General features: G+C 38.0%; 1 protein-coding gene across 1 annotated transcript in view; it reads left to right on the forward strand.

The window, feature by feature from the left end:
• The window catches only part of COL5A2 (collagen type V alpha 2 chain), a 108,654-nt gene that overhangs the window by 57,248 nt on the left and 27,908 nt on the right, over window positions 1–23,498 (forward strand). The window contains exons 3-17 of the mRNA XM_086465985.1: window positions 429–442; window positions 1,749–1,781; window positions 2,397–2,429; window positions 4,077–4,130; window positions 7,897–8,007; window positions 9,640–9,717; window positions 11,723–11,767; window positions 12,280–12,333; window positions 12,911–12,964; window positions 14,454–14,507; window positions 16,769–16,822; window positions 17,557–17,610; window positions 18,638–18,682; window positions 19,784–19,837; window positions 20,706–20,750. Of these exons, the coding sequence (XP_086322111.1) occupies window positions 429–442; window positions 1,749–1,781; window positions 2,397–2,429; window positions 4,077–4,130; window positions 7,897–8,007; window positions 9,640–9,717; window positions 11,723–11,767; window positions 12,280–12,333; window positions 12,911–12,964; window positions 14,454–14,507; window positions 16,769–16,822; window positions 17,557–17,610; window positions 18,638–18,682; window positions 19,784–19,837; window positions 20,706–20,750 (782 nt within the window). The remainder of the gene's footprint in view (window positions 1–428; window positions 443–1,748; window positions 1,782–2,396; window positions 2,430–4,076; window positions 4,131–7,896; window positions 8,008–9,639; window positions 9,718–11,722; window positions 11,768–12,279; window positions 12,334–12,910; window positions 12,965–14,453; window positions 14,508–16,768; window positions 16,823–17,556; window positions 17,611–18,637; window positions 18,683–19,783; window positions 19,838–20,705; window positions 20,751–23,498) is intronic.

Below are 23,498 nucleotides of genomic sequence, written 5' to 3' on the forward strand. Positions count from 1 at the left end.
GAAATCCCTCAATCAGCTCTATTTTTGGAATAGTACCATGTAATACGTTGTGAATCCATCAACATTGCTTGTACTGAAGCCAGTAATAAAGCTTCCTTTGGTTTCACTGTCAATCACTAGGCCAGCTTCTGACAATTCCTCACAAGATATTGTGCTTTCCTAAAGTGCTTTTTCTTATTCTGTGCCATGATGAAAAAGGCTGAGAATCAGGGAACATCATTGCAAACCGTTCCGATTCCTTACACCTGAACAAGGGAGTATGCCTGTCTCTGGGAACTTCCCCAGCTCCCTGTAGGCGATAGACCATCTTCTGTGCATCCAGAATCAGGGATGGCTCTAGCTGCAGCGCCTTTACTCAACTCTTGCTCTGTGTCTTAGAGTAAAACCACTAATATCCTCTTTTTTCTTCTTTTGTCTTTTTTTAACAGGTAGAGGAAGAAAGGTAAGATTTCCTTTACAATTTTTTTTTTTTTAAAATTTATTACAACTGTTAAAAGAATCTCTTGCATCTCCTTGGAACACTTCAGAGAAATTAAATATAAGCTCAGTTAGAAACACTTAGTTCTTTCCTCTTGGTCTTCCTCAGTGGCTAGAGAGATTGCAGTTCACATGGAAAAAATGCTGGGATGCTGGCAAAAATCCTGGTCTTAGTATAGAGAATCCCCTGGCTGAAAATCCCTGCTGTCTACATCAAAGGAATTCCAGTTTGAGTAGTTTGTTTGGTTTATCTCTAGCAGTGCCACAAAATGAGGGAAGGGTCCACTAGGTCATTAGAAGCCAAACTATTAAATCTTACAGGTTGGTTTTTTCTGAGACTGTGCTGCCCAGTGTGCAGTACTACGTACTGGGACGATGCATTCTTGCACAGAGCCACAGTTCTGTGGGCAGTATCTCTCGTAGTATGCAATTAAACAAAGAGAAGATCTATTCTTACAAAAGAAATTAAAATACATTCTGATAAATGACTTCTAAAATAGTAAGCAGCTACAAGAAACAATTGAAATAATTTTTAGTTGTTCAACTATATACGTTCACTAAAACCGAGTAGCTCTATGCAGAGGTGGTTTGTGGAATTAAATGGGCTGTAACCAGCTTATTATTACTTGATTAACAAGGCAGGAAATTTTTTAACTTTACAAAATCCTCTATTTTTACCTGATACAACAGTTACCACCAATAGGTCTAAACCCAGTTATTTTATATAACTTAATCATTATCAATGCATTCAGCTCAAAGAAAAGTCAATTGACGAATGCTGCGTCTGTTGCTCTGAAGCTATGCAATATCATTTTGTATTCTGTCCCTACACTGCAGATAGACGTGCAGGGGTTTTATGTCCATAGATTTAATGATAGCCCTTTTTATTTAATACTTTGAAGAAGTGGAATTTGAATCCTGCACGGGGCTCTGCATTTCATGTGAATCAAATCATCCCATAACAGATTTACAACATGTTTTCTAGTACTTAAATATCATGGCAATTTTTTAGTTTGACTCTTCTTTCAGCCAGTATGTTATGTAGTTAGAGGAAGCCTGTTAATTTATGGCCTTCATTTAATCATTGTCCATGGTCATTAAAAATAGTATGGATTAGTTATAGCAGGTACTTTAATTTAGTCTCAGTTGTATCCTTAGAGAAGTCTTAGCATCTGTCACAGTCACAGGGATGGTGTTTGTGAAACTGGTACCATTAACTGTACTTTCACTTGTTTTCCACTATCTGGTGTTTTTGTATCTTTTTCCTACAGGGACAAAAAGGAGAACCTGGAATAGTGCCACCTGTAAGTCCATTTTTTTCTTCATTCATCAGCACATGCCAGAAGTGTACATTTTAGTACGTTGAAGCAGATTTTCAGTAATCAAGGACATACAACAAAAATGTACAGCCTAGGAATAAAAGGAATGGAATTAATTATGCTGTTTCACATATATAACATTAGAAATTCCTGTCAGTTCCATTTTGGAGAAGAATCTTATTGAGTTACATCTGTCATCATCTTTATTTTTTTACTTAGAATTTTGTGGAGGGATAATGGTAAATTAGTGTTTGGAAAGTGTAGAGACAGTTGAGAAAACTGGTGAAATAAATTGTCACTTTCATTCTTTATCCCTTTCTAGCATGAAGACAAACAAATCTAAAAAATCATTAAATTGAGGCTAAATCATTGTAATTCACTTATTTATTTCATCCTTTGTAGAATAACAATGCTACTTATAAAAAGACTGCAAACTGGAAGAGATAACCAGTGGAATTTCCTGCCCCGCCCAAGCCTTATGACTTGCCTGCTACTTTAATTTTCTCTCTTGCTATTTACTTTTCAATAATTAATTTTCTGTAGTGTAGTTTTGACAAGTATAGCCATAATGCGAGTTACTTTAATTTATATTGCCTTTAGGTTTCAGGAATACGAGGCCGCCCAGGACCAGCTGTGAGTATTTTTTCATCTTCTGTTTCTCAGAGGATAGCATTATCCACTTTCTGCCATTTCTGTTTTGTATTGTGAGGATGATGTGAAGGAGGACCCTTCTGTGCTTGTAGTGTGTATTGCCTGCAAAGCCACTGGATTTGAGAAGGCAACACGATTGTGGAATTTTTTAATAGTCTCAGGTCAGCCCATGCCCCAAGTGAATGGATATGTGCTTGTAGTACATCATAGAATCACAGAATGGTTTGGGTTGGAAAGAACCTTAAAGACCGCATAGTTCCAGCCCCCCCTGCCATGGGCAGGGACACCTTCCACCAGACCAGGTTGCTCCAAGCCCCATCCAACCTGGCCTTGAACACTGCCAGGGAGGGGGCAGCCACAGCTTCTCTGGGCAACTTGTGCCAGTGCCTCACCACCCTCACAGTGAAGAATTTCTTCCTTATATCTCATCTACATCTCCCCTCCTTCAGTTTGAAACCATTACCCCTCATCCTATCATCACACTCCCTGATCAAGAGTCCCTCCCCACCTTTCATGTAGGCTCCCTTTAAGTACTGGAAGGGCCCTAGAAGGTCTCCCTGGAGCCTTCTCTTCTCTCAGCCTGTCCTCACAGGGCAGGTGCTCCAGTCCCCTGATCATCTTCATGGCCCTCCTCTGGACCTGCTGGAGCAGGTCTATGTCTTTCTTGTGCTGGGGGCCCCAGAGCTGGACACAGCACTGCAGGTGGGGTCACATCAGAGCAGAGTAGAGGGGGAGAATCGCCTCCCTCGACCTGCTGGCCACGCTTCTTCTGACGCAGCCCAGGATGCGATTTGCTTTCTGGGATGCAAGAGCACATTGCTGGCTCATATTCAGTCTTCCACCCACCCGCACCCCCAAGCTTTTCTCCTCAGGGCTGTTCTCAATCCACTCAGCCCCCAGCCTGTATTTGTGCTTGGGATTGCCCCGACCCAGGTGCAGGACCTTTCACTTGGCTTTGTTGAACCTCATGAGGTTTGCAGAGGCCCACCTCTCAAACCTGTCAGGGTCCCTCTGGATGGTGCCCCTTCTCTTCAGCATGTCAATTGCACCACACAGCTTGGTGTCATCAGCAAACTTGCTGAGGGTGCACTCGATCCCACTGTCCATGTCACTGACAAAGATGTTAAACAGTACCGATCCCAAATGTCTATCTAAATGGTTTTGTCTAAACTGCACCGGTCCCTACATGCATGTTGAGGACCTCTGTGTGTGGTTGATGCTGAGGAATGCTTTTCTAGCAGGGATCTAGCAGTAGAAGGAGATGCACTATGCTCTCTGGCTACGGCTATGCAGAGAGCAGTTCTGGACTAGCAGAAATGGTGTCTCAAACCTCTACATCTCCACATTAAGAGGCTCCAGCATTCAGGAAACCTCTGCTAATTTAACCTATGGAGCACAAGAGTTAAAACCATTTTGTAGATCTCTGCATCCTGGTTCTCTTCAGGCAATGTACAATTGAGAAGAAACAGTGAATCCTTGGTGTTTGTAGTTGTTTTCTTTATGATGATATGAAAAAAAAAACCAAACCACAGATTAATTTTCAAATAAGCATTGCATTTTATATTTTCAGAGCTTTATTAATCATTAACTAGTTCAAAAGCTACTTAAGATTTCTAATCTTTCTTTTAGGGACCTCCAGGCTCACAAGGACCACGAGGAGAACGAGGACCAAAGGGAAGACCTGTAAGTTATTAAATACCTCAGAAATCAAGTACTGGACTAACCTCAGAAGGTTAGATGGCTTTAAAATGTCTCCATGTCTTCTAATTACCAGACATTTTCTCGTATGTCCCAAGAATCAGGTAACAAAAACCTGTTTATATCCTAGCATTCCCTGGGTAGATTGAAACCTGAATTTTGAGATAATTGTCAGAGGCTTAGCAGTATTGCCACTAAAAGCTATACTTTCTCAACAGCCTTTCCCAAAGTAGTGTCTGAGAGTAAAGAAAAAGAAGAAAAGTGGAAGACCACATTCGACACTGTTTAAGAACTCTATGACTTTTTACTGGTTGCTACTGTGCGTCAGAACCAGGATGAGCTGTGTGGCTCAGAGTATTTCAGAAAAGGCAAAGCTCAGGAAGTTAGGAGGAGTTAATATGTGACTACATATGTTGGTATGCTGGTGAATAATATAATCAAGATTGCTCAGTAGAAATAAAGACTTCATAAGGGAATTTCAGTGTCTGCATGTGGAGAACCACAGAAAGGCCAAAAGGGTGTGCTGAAAATGCCAAAGACGACATGTTCCTGTTGAAAAAGCTAGATCAAAGAGCAGAAGCTACTAAAAGCGGATTTTAAAGAGTTGTATCATTGTAATTTCTATGTGGATATTTTCCTATCCCTCAGGAGACAGCAAATCAATACCAAATTTAGGCATAGGTCTTAAACTGACTCCTTTGTGCTGTTCCTCCAGTGTGCTCCTGTGATCCGTAGATGGTAATGACACTTCTAAAGCAGTGGAGTAAGTGTGTAGCATCTTTGAGATGGATGCCAAGCCACTACTGCTCTCTAGATCACCATAATCACCAACTCGTCTGGTGAACAAGTATCAAGATGCACAAAAGAATTGTGGGAGTAATTGTGATATCTTGTGCTGCACAGAGGAATCTTGACTGTGTTTATAGAGACATCTGAAGTGCTTTCCTAATATGCGGTATTATCAATGAAGTGCTAAATAATTTGTGATTCTGCGCCATGCGTCCCTTGTATGTCTTTACAGAGTGGTGGCTAGAAACAGCTAAAATACCAAAAGGCTGTGAATAGTTTTGAGTTCTTTTGACACATGTTATTACACTGCTATCAAAGAATATCAAGGGATTAGGAACCAGTCAGGTCCTTTGAAAAGTTTACATCAAAGGTTCTGGTGACCTGCGTGTATGTCAGACTGTAGGGCTGAGACCAAAGAGCACTACTTTTAAACACAGAGTGGCTGCTAGTGCAGGATTTTTTATTTATACTAGCAGAAAAAAAAAAAAAGTTAGCTCACACCTGCAGTTTATATTATGAAATCCTCTCTGCACATTGTTTGCAGTTTTGTTTAATACACTTCACGGAGCAGGTAAGCTTGTACAGACATCCTTTATAAAATTAATCTGGGTACATTACTGACTGGTGATATTACAAAACCACTAAGCACATTTCCAAGCCCTTTGTTTGTTTCTTTGGATTTTTTTTTTTTGTTTGCTTGCTTTTTTGTTTCTTTGTTTTTGTTCTTTAAATGGGCTTTTACTGACTAGTGAGCAGAAGGAGCTTAACCTTGCTATGGATCTCTGCCTTTTGTAAAAGCAGGACCCTTGGATGTAAAATGAATTCAGGAGTATTCGCATATTTTTTACTTCAAATTCTTTGTTAGCGTAACAATGTCAGGGAAACGGCTGGAATAGCGTGTTTGCGTTTGCAAAGTGCATCTAGGGAGGGGGAGTTTTGGAGCATGATGAAATTTTAGGTGTTTACAAATGATCTTTTGAAGAATGAAAATAAGCTTGAGTGTCCTTAGAACCATTGATTTGTTTTGTTTCAGTTTGGATTTACACTCGATCATAATTGCAGTAGCAGTTAAAAGAGATAGCAGTTGTAGAGTGTTCTACCATGACCTGCACTTCCTTCCATCCATTGCAGGCAAAACCTGTGTATTTAAACGGTGCCATCTCGTGGCCTATGTTAGAATTTGAATTTTTTTTTTTTTTTTGGTTTAAACTTCACTGACCTTGAGCTAGTGAAAGAAAATGAAAGGGCTTTTATTTACTATACGTATAAGTAGATAAATAATATAAAATAAATAAAAGTATAAGCAAGATTTTATTTAAAAATACAAACAATGGTTATATTGCTGGTTAGTTGCCACCTGCAAATACAAACATGCTTTTCAGGGACTTTTTGGGTTTTGAGGTGGGGGGTTGCAGTGTTGCTCTTGAAACAGGTTGATTTTGGTGACTAAAAAACAGGTCTTTTTCTAAAAAGAAATGGAAATAAGACCCTTTTCTGTGTCAGATTTTGTTAAGGTGTCTTGGTTTGGATATTGAAAATCATAAGATGTTGTATAGAAAGTTGGTTAATTCTTTATAGGCAACTTTTTTTTTCTCTAATGCTTAGCTTACTTTTTGTTTTGAGAACAAATGAAAGATAACTCATTCTTTTCCTCCTTTGGACACTATACACATTTGGGTTTGGCAACATGTATATCTGTTTATAATAGAAATATTAATAACATTTTCTGCTAGAATGTTCTGCTTCTATCCAACATCCATAAATCTTCTCATGTTTCAGAATACCATCTATTCACAGCTCATTCTGCGAGTAGGGGGGTGTGTGTGTACATGTATGTCTGATAAGAGAAAGATTTTCCCTGGATTGCTAGGCTTATAGGAATTTCAGACCATAAAGACAGCTCAAGAATTAAGAGAATTAGCTCATTCACTGGGAGTTTGCAGGAATCCTATTGTCAATGCTATCCCAATGTAGCCCTTTCCCAAGGGAATGCTTTTTGTTTAACATGAACCATACTAGTTCAGACATAAATTCCACTGAAATGTGTCGCAGACTGCAAGGAAACGCAGGCCTCATCTCATGGAAATGCAAGCAATGTGTCTGATTATAATTGTATTTGTAAAGATGACTCACCGAGCCAGGCTTCCAAAGTTTTTTGTTTAAGGATCTTTAAAATAGAAGAGCTCATTATACAGTATAAAATTTTTCCTTGCTGTAGTCAAGTGTTGTATTCTAATGAAGGAAACAGTAGCGACAAGCACTTTAAAGTCTGTATTTATGATTGAAGTATATCTTTATTGGCCCTGTTGCTATTGATTCTGTTCTGCTAATGTTTTATTAGCTGCTTCCATATTTAATTTTAGTTCTAACACAAGATAGGATGAATGCAGTTTAGGAATCAAAAGTGGGTGATCAGAATGGGAGCAATGGGATGGCCTCCTAGCCTGTTGTGCAAACACTAGCTAGAGATAACATCAACACCAAGGGAGTTACTCTGCATTTTTGACAGTGTAACTGTGTTGAGAATTCAGCAATAGTATGAGCTGTCTAAACCATTCATGATGTCAGAAGGTTGTAAAACTCCAGCCTTACATTGGAGTTCTCTGAGCATATGTACATAGGTACACTAATCTGAGCTATATGTATTTTAGAAATAAATTTGTGATATTCTGTGCAAAGCCAAATAGTTTTTCAGGAGTAGTATACTCTAGTATGGAGTGATAGGAAGCCTGAGTTTCTAAAAGAGCCTGTGAGAGAAATTACTGCAGTTTACTTGTGTGTTGGATTTGTGACTAATTTTCGCCAGTGCTTCTGACCTGAAGACAGGAACAGGTCTTCAGGGATGTTGTTTGTTTGATGACCTTTGTGTAGAAATACAGATTTCTCACAAACAAGGCAGTTGTTTGCTGGTTACAATGATTTTAACTTTGCACACTGTTGACATTTATAATTTTCTTTCTAGGGTCCTCGTGGTCCTCAAGGGATTGATGGTGAACCTGGTATCCCTGGCCAGCCTGGTGACCCTGGTCCTCCGGGGCATCCTACCCACCCAGGACCAGATGGACTAAGCAGGGTAAGTTTTACACTTGCTTTAGCAGAAAGCGGAGTTGGGCCAGGTCCACATGATACAAAGAGTAACTTCTCTTTGCTTCAGTGAACGTGGAACAATGTGCCCACAGTTCCTGTCTCCCAGTCCTGAGGGACAGCAGCTAGAGGCAGTGCAAGTTCTGCCAAAAATTGGGACAAGTTGAACGTGAGAAACATTGGAAAGGACACAACTTTCACAGTGGGTTTTAGCATCTAGAAGAGCCAAGGTGACCAAATCTAAAACTCTCAGTAGGGTTCCGTTACTTCCACCTGATTTAAACCCAAAGATTCTGGGCAATAGTAAACTTGTGTACTGAATGAGGAATGCAGAAAAGAAAAAGTAAAATGAATTATAAAGAACAGAATAACTAATGAGAGGCATTAAAATGTGATTAAGTATACTTTTTGCTGGAATCGTTCAGGCTGACACTGAGAAGATTAAGTAAGGAATTGTTTGTGAAAAGCGGTGCGAACCAGCTGTAGATACAGACAAAGTGTTCTGCAAGACTTCCCTCCTCACCCCCTAACCACAATTATATGAATCACTAATTATGATTGATAATGAAATACATATTTGAGTTTCTCAAGTATATTCAGCTACGTATTCATTGCTATTTGGAAGATACCTATTTTGATTTCTTGCTCCATTGTTCCTGCAACGTTATTGAAAACAATAGCTTTATACTGACAATAAGCTGAGGTATTTGTGTTAGGCCAACAGCTTGCAAGTTCGGGCAGCATTTCTTAACCACCTTTCCAAATAGTCCTGAATCCAGCAGATTCAGCCCAAGTAAATATCTTCAGCACAGAGGAGTCCCTTAGAATCACAGAAGAACCAGGATGGGTGTTAGATCACCATCCTTCATAGATTTCCACAGAAAACACAAAAGAATCTGGAACACTTTTGGTTTGTATTTCTGTTGCTGAAGTTAGGCAATCTCCAGCCTTGTGGAAAATGTGTTTAGGGATCAGTCTGATGTAGAACAAACCGTAAATCTTAGAAGACTTGAATGCGCATTTGTGTTATTGCTTCTTCTCGGCCACTGTAAGCTCTGGCCTGCTATGAACGAGGATCTAGCTCTGAATGAAGTAAAACTGTTGATTTCTGCTATGTGCTTGCAGAAGAAGGAGGGCACTGAAGGTTCCCCCTGCTAACTCATTTGTCTGTTGATTGACATGAACAGCAGTGGCCTTCAGCTTTACTGAATAAGGGCAACACGCTTAAAAATTCTAATTTGAAATAATAAAATCAGCTACATTTCCATTTACCTTAAGATATTTCTGAACTTGAAGCACAGAAAACAAAAGAAAGCCTTAGAATACATGAAGGAATATTGCAGGTTAAGTTAAGATGTGATTTAAATTTGAAGATGGTGAAAGAAATCCAATTAATTTCACAGGAGGCTTTCCTCTTTTTAGGTATTTTTCTCATAGTGTGGGTTAGAATCAGAATAGTAAGCAGACAGTATGGTGCATTCAACTCGTCTATGAAGCCTTAAGAATTTCATTCTTAGTGCTGCAAAACAAATTTAAACAATGAAGATTCAGTTGAAAGGATATTTGCTTTATGAACCATCAAAATGACTGATAGCTATAATCACCCATCTTATTTTTTCAGCCATTTGCAGCTCAGATGGCAGGACTGGATGAAAAATCTGGACTTGGTAGTCAGATGGGACTGATGCCTGGTGCAGTGGTAAGACCAGATTAGCCCTATACTGTAGAACAGGGTGGAGGTGGAGTGCATATGTAAAAACCCAAAGGGGAATTCATCCTCTTCAACTTCCTATGCCTCTAGAACCTGAATGTACAGTATGTTCTAGCACAGTTTTGCACAGTACCTGGAAAAAAAGAGAAAAAATATACTTCTGTTAAAGTGAAAGCTTTTTTTTTTTTCCTCACCTCTAGCCTTCTTGTTGTCTTCCTCCCTTTCTTCTGAAATATAGAAGCTACTAACAGTAAGGTACAGGGGAAAAGAAAGCTCCTGATTTTCTCTTATCTTGTATCACTGCAGAGTAATTGGAAAGCAGTATAACGCAAAGCAGAATAAACAAATACGTAACTTTGAAGACTTCTTTTCATATTGTGGCATCAAAAATAGTTATTTTTGGTAGTAATTTTAAAAACTATTTCTGAAGCCAGCTGTAACTGAAAGCTGTGCTTCATTATTTTAAGACAGACATTCTGTTTCTTCAACAGGTCCAGTTTTATCATCGGCATCTCTCACTGTTTAGATAATGCTCTTTACTTTTAGGGCACTGGGGACTTAATGGTAACACTAAAATTGTTTACTATCTGTGAGAGCTATTTCACCACCCTAAGCTGTCTCTGCTAGAACCTTTCAGGTTGTTTTTGAATATTATCTCTTTTCACTACATGTGTTTATCACAACGTGATACCTTGCAGATCCCGTTACCCTCTTTGCTATTATTTTTAACATTCATTCTTAAGGAAACCATCCTGCAGTGATTGTACTGTCCATGAGTTTACCTGCCTTAATCTCATCCCTCCAACTCCTCGCTAGCAACCTTCAAACTCAGTTTCAGTACAATTTGAAAGGTTCTAAAGATAATCTGATGTTTTGCCTTAGGAATAACTTTTGTGGTGATTTCTTCAGACAGCTTTCCTTTTTCATGAATCTCTCTTTTCGGTGAATTTGCTGTATGCACACACAATGATTCACTCCACAAGCTTGTCGTACTTACTTTGTTGCCCTCCATTGTTTTGCTTAATCCTGTCACTGGAGACATTGTATCTCTTGTACTGCCTCTTCTTTTGTCATTCTGAAATATGATATGTTTTAATATGAATTTATCTAGGTCTCTAAGGCCTTACACAAAGTCTACTAAAGTCAGTTGGCACTCACCAGATGTTTTTGGATTGTTTTTTGCTGTTTTTAATGTTGTTTAGAATTTTAAAATGGCCTATTACTAACTCCTCTACATTTGCTTTGTAAAAATTAATAAAAAATAATGAATTGTGAGTAAAAGATAAATATTAAGGCTCTGTCAAAATGCAAGTTACTGTCTGCTATAGATATTTTTGTATTGCTAGAAGCAACAGAATTACTTTCAGACAATATTATGTTTACTTCATGTTATAAGTCACGATTGAGCATGAGATTTTTTCTAAAAAACCCATAAAACTTTTAAAGGGGAAATCTGAATTTTCTGTAACAAACCACAACTATTTGGAAGCTGTTTTGGTGGTTTGTATGATTCATGAAAATACATCCTTCCATTGCATCTTGTTGCTGCTTGTGGCTGAGTACAGCAGCATTAATTTATTTTGTCATCAATCCCATTATGAGATTAATCTGAGTAATGTGATTCCCTTAAAGGGAAGACTATTCCCCCCCCAAATCTGTGCTGTTACTACGTTTTTTTTTTTCAGCGGAGCTACGCAGGCAACCCGGTTATTCTGACTGATTCCAGAGGCTATGACGTTCCAGAAAGCAAGAAAACCCACATTTTTAGCTGCTAATGAATTTACATTCCTGTGGCTTTTTGAGTTTGAAGATTTCCATTCTATGTGCTTTTGTATGTCATTACATCATTCTCCTAAGTAAAAGCCTTTCTGAGGGTTTGACCATAGAAATGTTATCTTGGAGGTCACTATCAGGCCATTTTGCTATCTTTGTAGGGTGAATGTTATTTGAGGAAGGGTATTTTCCGATGTGTAACAAGTTATGTTTTCTATAGGGTCCAGTGGGTCCAAGAGGTCCTCAAGGTCTCCAAGGAAAACAAGTAGGTACTTCACCTCTGGGGATTTAAGATAATTGGCCAGCGGTGAAGGCAAGACACGTAGTTACTGGTGTGTGTGTATCTCTAAGGCAATGTCCATCTTCAGTGACGCATGGATGAATGTGTCTTCGTCTAGAGGTGAATCTAAACATGCTGCTCTCAAGAGCTCTGCTCCAGGTGTGCTCTATGCACAGAAATTAACTCAAAAAGAACCATTTATTAGTCCTTTAAAAAGATTTTAACCCAACACACACTTTTTTAATGAGGATGACTGTTTGGGTTTCAGTATTGGCATGGTATTAAGTTTCCAGTGGGATTTGTGTATGGCACAGGATTTATCTAAAGCTTGAGGGACTTTAGTATCCAACTTTCATTCGTTTGCAATGTGAGCTGGTTCTGAATTAGAATCCAGACTGTCCCATGGGCTGTGATTTTCCTGATGATGGATTTTGATTTAGATCCTTATATTTTTACTTTTTGGAATTTGTAACTGTATTGATCTTGGTTACTTTTAGGGTGGTGCTGGCCCCACAGGCCCACCTGGTGAACCTGGGGATCCAGGACCTATGGTAAGACCAATAAATACAAACATTTCTACAATAAAATTGCAAACAATACATTATACCTCCTTACTTCAGAACAGATTTTTTTTTTTTTTTGGTGTGGCTGTTATTTTCAAGGCTGTTGAGTAACTTCTGTCAAGAGATGCAGTGTTCAAAGCATGTTGTCCTGAATCTGTGAATTTGAATTGTTTTGAACATGCATAATAATGATTATAGTATAAACATCATTATTACTTTTCCAGCAGAGACCTGAGGATGGTTAAGCACTGTTAAAACCATACCTGGTAGTGTAACTTACACAAAGGATGATGAGAATGTTTATTTTCTGAGGTGATAAAATGTTTCACAAATAAAAGCCAGAGCCAGAGATTTGGAACAACAGCAACTAAAGAATTCATCCTGTATTTTTGTATAACATAATGCAGATTTCTTAGAGGCAGGATGGTTAGAAAGAGCACTACAAAATTAAGCAAGTGTGCTTAGTCATGAAATCATCATTTTTCTACATCTGTTTTTATAAAACCAGACTTTGAAATGAAGCAATGGCTAAATTGACTTCTCTACAAATATATTTTTTTCTTAGGGTCCAGTTGGTTCTCGTGGGCCAGAGGGACCTCCAGGCAAACCTGGTGAAGATGTAAGTTTGTTATTCTTTGTATTTTGTTTTATTTTTAATAAAACAAATATTGGCATCTTTGAGACGGTGACTAACCAGCAGATGTGCCTGTTGTAACTGCTTTTGTCTATTTACTTTTCTTTGTAATCATACTCCTCATTAAGTGCAGTGTCTTAACTGTAAATCTTACCAACCCTTTTCAAAACCCTCCTATCTTTTCCTTACATATCACCATCATACCTAAGGTTTAAGCATTGGCTCTTTATTATTTCTTGCCTCAGCCAGTTCTTCAACTGATATGTCTGTCTTGAAATCAATCATTATAATTTCTCACAGTTAGGAGGGGGCAATTGGAGGCAGTTCCTCTCTGGGATTGCATGTTGAGTTAGAAGAACTGTAATGCTAACATTCACATGGATCTGGACAATAAAATTTTAGTATTTAAAATGTCTTTAACTTTTTAATAATTTATTATATTCATAACTGATTTTATGACTCTATCCATGTAGGTACACATATATGTAAGATGTAGTCTATATTTTGCATAAATATATATGTACTGCACAACAATAGCTTAAGTGTTTACCAGTAGATGTGTATTATTTGTTTGCAAAGCACACTAAATCCATCTGAATTGTAATTTGTAACTTGGAAATGAGTTGAAAACTGCACATGCCGGATGTTTTAGTGTAGAAGTTACCCTAGCTTGTGTAATGGCTGCTTTCCCATTAAACTGTGCAAAAGGTTATAAGAATCTTCGGAAACAGTTGACTCTCGGTGCAGTGGAGCCAAATCTTGATATCACTCTAAGAACTTCCTCCATTTCCGATGTATGCATGGGTTTCTTTAATTACATTTGTGAAGCACTTTACCTTCTCTCTGTCCAGAAACTCTTTTTCTGAAACCTTTCATATTTCTGCAGTCCAGAGTCCTGGATGTATTTGATCTGACTGATGCATATAAAGGAATGTTTGGTTGTGGGTCTATAGGACTCTAAATAATCACTGAAATGTGCTTATTTGGTTCTACCATATTTTCTTTTCTATTACGTCACACAGAAAATAGTCACTGACCTGGAATGAAATTATACACATCTTAAAACATTGGAACAGAAGGAGAAGAAACAAGCTACAATGCAGGCAGTTTTACATTGCTGTTCCTGTGGAAAATTAAAGTAACTTAACTCTCTGCATGAGGATGACAAAAGGTTGCCTCATTAATTCATGGGAAAACTGCATTGCTGCACCATCTTGTGATGCAGAGATGCATTTTGAACTCAGTCTTCATTCCTGCAATGCTTTGTTAAAAACCTTTTTTAAGTTAATATGTCTAATGCACATTGCTAGTCATTTATACAGTTGATTTAGATCAGTGAAGTTGTTACAGTAAAGAGGAGATATGTAACACTGATGTGAAAGTCCTCATTTGTTTGAATGGAAGAATGATAAGAGAAGTTAATTTTCACATTTTCTGTTTTCATGTGTTCCTTTTTTTTTTTTTTTTTCCTTAGGGTGAACCTGGTAGACCAGGACAATCTGGTGAACCTGGATTTCCAGGATCTCCAGTAAGAGCATGATTATTTATGTTTTAGCAAAATAACCATACTTATGTCATGACTATCTCTTTTAAATAATGAGTGCAAAGCCCTTTCATTCCATTTCTGAAGTACTTGTGTAAACTTACAGTAATGATCCAGGTCAGTGTGATAGCTCAGCACCAAGCAGGTGATTCAAAGGTCCTTGAGCTAATCCTGAGAGTCATTTTACAGGTGCATGTTTCAACTGTTTCATAGATTAAATATGCATAAACCATATGATAGTATGTACACGTTGTACTCTATTTCCCAGTATTTCAAATGATCATTCACAATCACATGCAGTAAGTGCTCAGAGACGCTAAAATGATGCCAGCTTGGAGTGGCACTGTTTACCTTTATAAAAGCCAATCTGAGGGCAGGGAAAGAGGGGATTTTATCATAGATGTATATAAATTATTTTTATATATATTTTCAATAAGCAAATGTGATTAAAAGATTTCCAAATAATATGTACTTGTACAGCAGAGGATACTTGTCATTGTTCACTCTAGAAATAAAATGGGTATATCATTTTGGCCAATATTAAGAGTTCTACCTTCATTAGTCAAGTTTCTGTACCTGGAGGGGTGCTGCACTGTGCCTGAAAAGGGGACAGATGAATCCCAGAACTGAAGCCTCCTTTTCAAGCATCCAGTTCTTGCCTCACAATTTTGTTAGCAACTGGAGATATGATCTCTTGGAGAGAGAAATTATTTTTTAACAAGGCAGTGTTGTTTCCTAAGCTTTCCTCCTAAGTTTTGTGGACCAAAGACAATGTTTTGTAAGAGGCTAGAGGCAAAGGTAGACTGTGGAGTGTTGTTCTGTTCAGATCCACCTGTTTTGCTCAATGAAATCATCTTTTAGAAGACTTTCTAAGGAAGGAAAGTAGTGCTACAACTGCAAACACGCAAACACACACACACACAAATCTTATTAAGAGTTTGCTACAATTGCATAGCACTATAGAAAACCTTGAATACCCTGATTGTTTATCAGAGAAGAGTGCCATGTCTTGATCAATGACAAGGCCCATAGGCTGCTATGGAGATACCTGATGGCTGTTCCCCTTTGTACATGATTTGACTCCTTGCCATGTGTCGTGTCACATGTGCACGCTTTATCATTCACACAGTTTCAGTTTTACATGCAAGACCTTGTATGACAACAGAGATCATCCTTCACTGAGAAAGTCATTGAGTATAAATAATTTGAAGCAATCTAATCTATTCATTTCACAAACTTCATACCTTTACAAAGTAATTTTCCCTTTAGGAGTCTGCAAACTCTGGAGTAATTTCCCACTGCACTTTATGATCAAACATTATCCATATAATTGACTATGGGAAGGCAAAGACATTTCTTATGGTCCTTGTTACTAATAAGGAAACAACTTGTCTGTATGTGAAGTTCTCTAATGCTGAGATCTCAGATGTTCTTTTTGTCTTCTCTGAAAATCAGTGTTGCTTCATGATGCTTCATTTTCTATAGTATAGCTTTGTGTTTTTTTCCTATGCTGAAATGCATGAACTATAATCTATTTCAGAACTTTGGTTCAGAGGTACCATAAAGGAAGAAATTATGTGTTTAAACAGTTTGCTGAATTGTTATCTGAGAGTATGAAGGTATTAATGTGATTTCTATTACAAATTCACGTGACCAATATTCTAACATGAGGCACCTAGCACCCTTCCATTACCTAGTTCTTCCTGAAACAGAAGAAACTTGGTAGGAAACTAAGTGCAAGGCAACTTTTGGTTTAATTGCTAAATGTTTTTTAATAGCAGTTGTTCATCATGCTACTCGACTGACATATTCTGAAAGAACATACAGAGTTTGCAGTTTGGTCTCGGTTTCTATTTTATTTTAAATGATAGCTCAGATTTTTTTCTCTGTTTAATTAAGGTTTCTCCATATTAAGCCTCAAAACTTGATCTACCACTGGTTTTATTTCCTTACTTCTGTTGAAATTTGAGGTTTGATCATACACTGATGTAAATGATAAAGCTTTTAATATCAGTGAAAGTGTGCGTAATGATGCGACAGGCTAAGTCCATAGCATGTTAGGCTGTATCATCTGTGACCTGCTGAAATGCTGTGCCTTGGTATATTATGTCCCCAAGGTGAAGGAGTGTTAGGAGTATTAGTGTTAATACTGCTACCTTCTTCCCTGTTAGCAGCATTATTGCTAGGTTTATCTGCAGAAATAAGGAAATTTTTTTAATTTTTTTTTTTTTCTTTTTCCTACTTAGGGGCCTCGAGGCTTTCCTGGTGCTCCTGGTCTCCCAGGCCTCAAGGGTCACAGGGTAAGAAACAAGATTTTCCTTCTCCGTATAGATAATGTTTCCAGGCAGTTTCAATATAAAGATACTCAAGTTCTTTTGTATTAGTGGTGAATTTGACTACATTTTTAGTCCTGCCAATTGCTGCAGAGCACGGGCATTTGAGAGAAGGAAGGCCTTGCAGAAAATCAGTGCTATTCCCCTTTAAGCTGATCCCTCTGTTATATTCACTAGTGCTTTCTTCACTATTTTCAAATGATCTGGGAATTTGGAAGGAGCTTGTGTAAGCCCTGCCAAGCTTCAGGAGGCACAAACCTGACAGTTCTCTCACTTTGTTGGCAAGTCTTGCATTAGGGTGGGGAACTTGAGGGGTGGATATGTTTGCAACATGGAGTGATTACAAATTAGCAAGTTTTCTGGCCAGAATTTTACTTTGGGGAGGAATAAGTAGGTTTCCTATGGCTCAGAGCCTCCTTCCTGTTGTTTTAGGATTTTTTTAGAATGTTCTTGTTTTAAAAAGGAAACCAAATCCAAGGAAATGTACCTTGTACAAATGGTTTCCATTTAGGAAATCTTTAAAAACTTTATTCCATCTCTTTGTTTTCTTTTTCTTCTTTATTTTTTTCCTGTCTTGCTCTTGCCACCTCACATCCATTCTTAACACTTTAGTATCAAGTTATTTTAATAATAATAGTAGGAATGCTCTGAGTGTGTACATATAAAAATACAATTTCTCCATGTTTTTGTAACTCTTACAGGGATTGAAAGGACTTGATGGTCCCAAAGGTGAAATTGGAGCAGCTGGAGCAAAGGTATTTTCATGGCCCAAGGAACTAAATGCTTAAGCATTTTTTCTGTAATGCCAAAATAATGAAAAACAGTAGATCTTTTGAAAGCAGCTTTGTACCCTCTCCTGTTAGTGCTACTTGTATGGAGTGGAGAAGCTATGTGGAATTGTCCATTTTTACTGTGTGTTTAACCCATATAAACTGCTATACAATGACATGTCTGGGCTTTAATCAGGAAGAGAGCTCAGTAATGCGAGTCACAATCTCATCTGGGGCTCAGTTTTAGGCCTGTAAAGTATCACTGGGTGAACTGACTGTGGTCTGTTTGTGACACCTATGTAATACTGAAGACAGCAAAGTCTGTAACAAAGAACCCATGCACATCTTGCAATTTTCCACTTGGTCGGTTTGTGGTTCTTGTTGGCTTTATGTGACCAAGCTGAGAGAGGAAAAGCAGCACCCCTACAACGTCAGCTCAAAGCAATGGTAACACAGGATAGCCATCTGGAGACAATCCTTTCAAGATGGATTAAAAGTTATTTTAAAAGAGCATAGAATGCTTTTTTCCAGGCTTTTTGACATTGATCAGTGCTGATGCTGAAACGTTATTGGCCTGTTGTAGGCAGTAATCACAAGGGGGCCAGAACTATTCTTTTAAATTAAAAATGTAGTAAATGAAGTAAATCTCCCAAAATCTAAATTTAAATGTGAAATTAGTAGTTAAGGAGAATTTGTGTAAGAAAAGATTCCTTTACTAAAGTTGCCTACTACTTTCTGTGGAGGCAACAACAGCAGAAGACTTGGTAGAAACAGTGCAGTGGGTGGTGTGGGCTGTTAGCCGGAACAGGTAGGAGTTAAGTCTGCTTCACTGAGAATATGTAAATATGGCATTTCCCTTCAGCACGGGGAACAGTGCCCTTGATGCATACAGGTCATTGTGCAAATCTGCCTCTTAGACCTAACATAAGCACAGAGGACAGGGATGAAACATGTAACTTCATATTCCTCTAACCCGTTTCCTCTAATTGTGTCATTTCATTTCCATATCTAGGGAGAATCCGGACCAACAGGTGCCATGGGTGCAACGGGTCCTCTAGTGAGTGTCATGTGCATCGGGCATTACAGAAGTGGCTTTAAGATTGTAAAAGCTGTTGCCAACAGGAATGTTAAGGTTTTGATATCTGTACTTGAAGTCATGAAGCTGAACTTTCTCTTAATTAAGGGTTTGTTTAAGTGTCGGGTGATAAAATTTTTTTTCCATGTGGATTCTTCATATGGAGTGATTTCAATATGAGAAAAACTGGATTAGGTTGCTCTGAGATAGAAATGGAGTACTTTAGGACAGAAAATGCACTAGCTAAGGAAATCATGGACAGAGGACTTTGGAGGTTATGGTGAGGATAAGCGTGCATGACATGGAAATGAAACCAAGAAACTTTTTCTCAGAGTAGTTTTCATTCAGATGTGGTTTTGGACAACTGTATACTTGTGAGCAGTGTAACATGCCAAAAATTGACTCTCAGCAGTGCTTCTGGAAGTAAAGTACCTTTCTAATATCAGATAATGACATCTCTCTCTGTGAAGCACTGTCTTGTGTCATGCAGAATGTAATGTCCCTGAAGTGGAACCTAGTTTGTGAATGAGCTGTAGTAAAGGAGATTGCATTATTGACCTTGATGAGTATATACAGATTTTATTCTAATGTGTTTAAAATTGAAATGCTGTCGGAATAGGAAAAGAGAAATTGCAGTCTATTAAATTTCCACTGAGCAAGCCTGTGAGGCTACAAGGACTTATGTAAGCTGCTACTTCTTTCCTGCTATGGGACAAGATAAGCTACACCTTCAGGAGGTAAAAAAAAAATAGCTTGATCCTGTAGCTGTTGTTCACGTCACCTGTCCTTATCATGCTTGTAGTCTCAGTGAATGTATTCATGCTTTTGTTAAAAGCAAGTAAAGAAGACTCAGCAGAAAATCGCTGAAGAGCAGCACAGTGCAAAACTTATTTGAAGCAAAGGAAAAGTTGAGAATGTTTAAAAATGAAAAGTAAAAAACAAAGAAAAAGAAGAAAAAGGAAAAAAAAAAAGAGGGGGTAACGTGTGTTCTCTCCACTGGGGGGAAAAGTCAAGTGAACTATGTAACCATTTTAGTTATTCTGATGAGCTCCTAAACAATGCACTTTTTGTTCTTTCTTCAAGGGACCTAGAGGAATGCCAGGAGAAAGAGGTCGAATTGGGCCACAGGGTGCCCCTGTAAGCAGTATCTTCCTTCTCTGTTCTTGTAATTCTTCCCTTGTTTTACTTAAATTTAAATCCCTGAGCCTGAAAGTGTTTATTCATGTGACTGCTAGTAGGCTCCATGGTGAATTCTGCTGTAGCTTAAGAAAGTTAGGGCCTGAGCAGAGTTTTGTGGTGTGAGAGACACCTTAACTGTAAATTTCAAAAGTCACAAAGAGTTTTAGATGGATAATGCTAGCTGTATGGTAATTTCTCATATCAGAGCTGCCCATGAGGCCAAATACCCTCAGAACACTGTTTTCTGTGATACAAACATTTCTTCTTTGTTTCTGTGAAATTTCTCTTGAGAGGCTATTTTCACCAAAAATTACTGAACTAGAAATAATATGTATTGATTTTGTCTGGAAAAAAGTTTTAAAATAAAAATTTAGACTTTTAATTTAAATTAAGTCTTGTAATTTAATTCCAGGTAATAAAGCTGTCTCCTTAAAAATTATTTTGCTTTTCAGCAAAAAGAGGCATTAGCCTTGACATGAGATCATATTTGAGTAGAAATTTCTCTTGCTTTATTTCCAATGTCAAGTGTTGTTTTTTCTGGCATTTCTTGCCATTACTTTTAAGTGCTTCATTTATGTTACATGCTCCATACAATTACACTGTCAAAATATCGGCCTCTTCGAAAACAGAGAAATCCTTTTACTTGGAGGGGAGCTTAATTTCTTCGGGAAGTTTTCCATACCAGTGTTTGGAGGGCTCTGCAATCCGGCATTTCTTTGATCGCTTTAGTCTGTATGGCTGTTATCACAAGTGCTAACACTAAATTATAAGAAAAAACTAGTTAGAGTTCTTATAAATATTCTGTCTTGTCCATTTTTATATCTAGGGTGGACGTGGCCAGCATGGTATGCCTGGGAAGCCAGGACCAATGGTAATTTTCTTTCTTAATCACCGATTTTTTTCACAGTGTTATTTGCCACTTGCCTTTTGACATTACCAAAAGAAGCACAAAAAACTGTTGGCAGTTGCTGGTAACAGTAAGTGCACCTGGAGTTATCTGTGAGTAATTCCTAGTTCTACTCATTGTAGCTTTAATGCTGTCCTCTGAGTAATCATACTCTGTAGTTTACTTCATCTGAAGGTTTTAATTTGCAGAGGAGTAGGCTATTGCATCTTCCCTGGAGGGGTGATGCTTTGCCACTTTTAGGTCCCTGTTGTAGGGAGGTAAGTGTCTTAAAGCCACGCACTGTAGTACAAACTAGTTCATAATTGTGTGTTTTCTTCCTTCGTATATGAAGTTGCCAAATGGGGCACCTGTTCCTGGCAAGAAGAAATGCCACTTACTGATAGCAGAACTTGCTACCTGCAGTCGATCCATTACAAAATGTGTAAAAGATAGCCTTTTGTTTAGTGACAGTCACACATTGAACTGAAGAACAGGAAGCATATGAGTGAATCTCTGCCAAACTGAGAAAGCCTGGTATTCATGACTGTAGTAGTTCTCATACGATTGCAACAGGGCTGTTTAAACTGTAGATGTTGGTGTATCAAAGGGCAATGGTTTCAATCCTACAATCTAACCTCAGAGCGCATTTGCAAAATGCATTTGAGTCACTTTACATGAGCAAATGTGTTAGGAAGCCAGTGGGATTATTGACATACATACAGTTAGTTATTTGTTGCTTTTGCAAATGAAAGCTTATGATGATTTTTGTACTATTTGTGCAAGGCTAGCTTCTGCCTTAAAAATGTGCTTTTTAAAAAATATTTTTTTGCTTTTTTTGGAAGCGTTAATTCTGGGGTGTGGTGGACAATTTCTGCCTGTTGATGCAGCCAGTGTGAACCTTTACCACTTTATGATATTCAACTTAAAAAAAGACAACCCACAACAAAAAAACAAAACCCACCACACCGGAAAAAAAAAACCCTTCAAAGCCCAAACCACACCTGTCTACAATTAAAATTTGATTCTTTGCTCTTTGTTTAATAGTGATATGTCTTGAGAAACATTCATTTACCTGTGTCATGTTAATGAACAGACTGTTTTATTACAAAGTTCATTAAGAAATAATTAACTATAACAGAGGCTCAAAAAATTAATATAAGTGTCTAAAAGCTCCAATCCTCAATTATTTAGTGTATCATAAAAGAAAGGTAACTTCTTAAAAGAAACTTTGAAACATTTTTCAATATTGAAAACAAATTATAAAGTTTAAAAAATGCTGGGTCCTGAGCTATGAAATTCTACACGGAGCTTGAAATTTTTACTTGGCATAATATATGAGCTCAGCTACACTGGATGTGATTATTGGTTGGCTAACATTCTTGGTAAAATCCCGTGCAGTGTCACAAGGGAGGTACTGGTATTTAATGCATATGTTTCTCATCGGAGGAAGTGTTAATCAAGTGCATTGTTATTTGGGTCAGTGCAGTGTGTACAATACTTCTGGAATTCTTCCTGCAACAAGAGAGAGATTTGGCAGACATGTATTTGTGACCCAATAAACTGGGACACAGATTTTAAAAAATATTCTTAGTGAGCTGTTAACATCAGTTCTGTAGAAATCCAGTGCAAGGTCATGGCAGAAATGTTGTCTGTAATTAATGCTTGGTGGGACAGATTGTTCCTATTAAGTTTGTCAGCAGAGCTTTATTACATAGAACGTTTTTTCACAGTATGCATCGTATTTTGCAAAAAGAGAGAAAAATCAAGAAAAGTTAAAGAGGAATCATCTGGAGCAGTGTTGTAGTGAATATTTACAACCACTGTGTGCCGCCATCCAGTAGAAAGCTCTTCTGTTGAATGTCTTGTCCATCTCAAGAAGCGTTAGGAAAATGGGAACAATTTACAAATCTACTCTAAACCCCTTAATTGGAAGTCTTTCTGTTTAGCGAAACAAGATTTGTGTCGTACCATATAGGTTTATTCAAGTGCATACACTTGAAGTTTGCTTTCTAGTGAGTTTGGACAGTCTACCATGTAATGCAGCCCCACCTGTTTGCAACCTTGCCCAAACTTCATGTCCTCGCAGCCATGTGAGGTGTGCCTACACTCTGCAATGCAGTGCACCAAGAACTTGGCTCTAGAACTAGAAATAGTGTAGCCACATCAATACTACAGTCTGCCCAAGCTGTCAGCCCTTCTTCGATACACATCGACTATCTCAAGTTTTAATGCTGTTTGGGAAGAGCTATACTAGTTTGGGGAGCTTGAAGTTGTATATCTGCACAGCATCATATTTCGTGGTGTGGTATAATCCAGCTTTTCTCCACTTATGTTTCCAGAAATCCCTGCCTATCTCTGAACAAAGATCCAAGCAGTAAACGGTCTCTGCTGTACGTCTTTGTCTATACAGCCTTGAAAATTTGATACAAAATCTGTGTTTTGAAGCTTGCGAATGAATTTGGCTGTGAATTTGGGAACCTGAATTGGGCAGGAGACTAGGAAGCAGGGCATGTAGTTTCATAGCCTTTAATTGTATTTTCACTTGTCATGTTACTTACCTTGAAAATCTTGTCTAGCAACCCAACTGTTTCAATGTAGATGTGGCTTGTATTTATTTTTTCCTTAGATCACTATTTTAAGTTTAAAAGAATTGGAACTCTCCTTTGATGCATTCTGTAGAACAAATTGTGACCACTTAACAAAATATCTGATCTTTTCATTACCATACCACAG

The sequence above is a fragment of the Leptosomus discolor genome, chromosome 5 (assembly GCF_034619465.1).
Source record: "Leptosomus discolor isolate bLepDis1 chromosome 5, bLepDis1.hap2, whole genome shotgun sequence".
NCBI classification, from domain to species: Eukaryota; Metazoa; Chordata; class Aves; order Leptosomiformes; family Leptosomidae; genus Leptosomus; species Leptosomus discolor.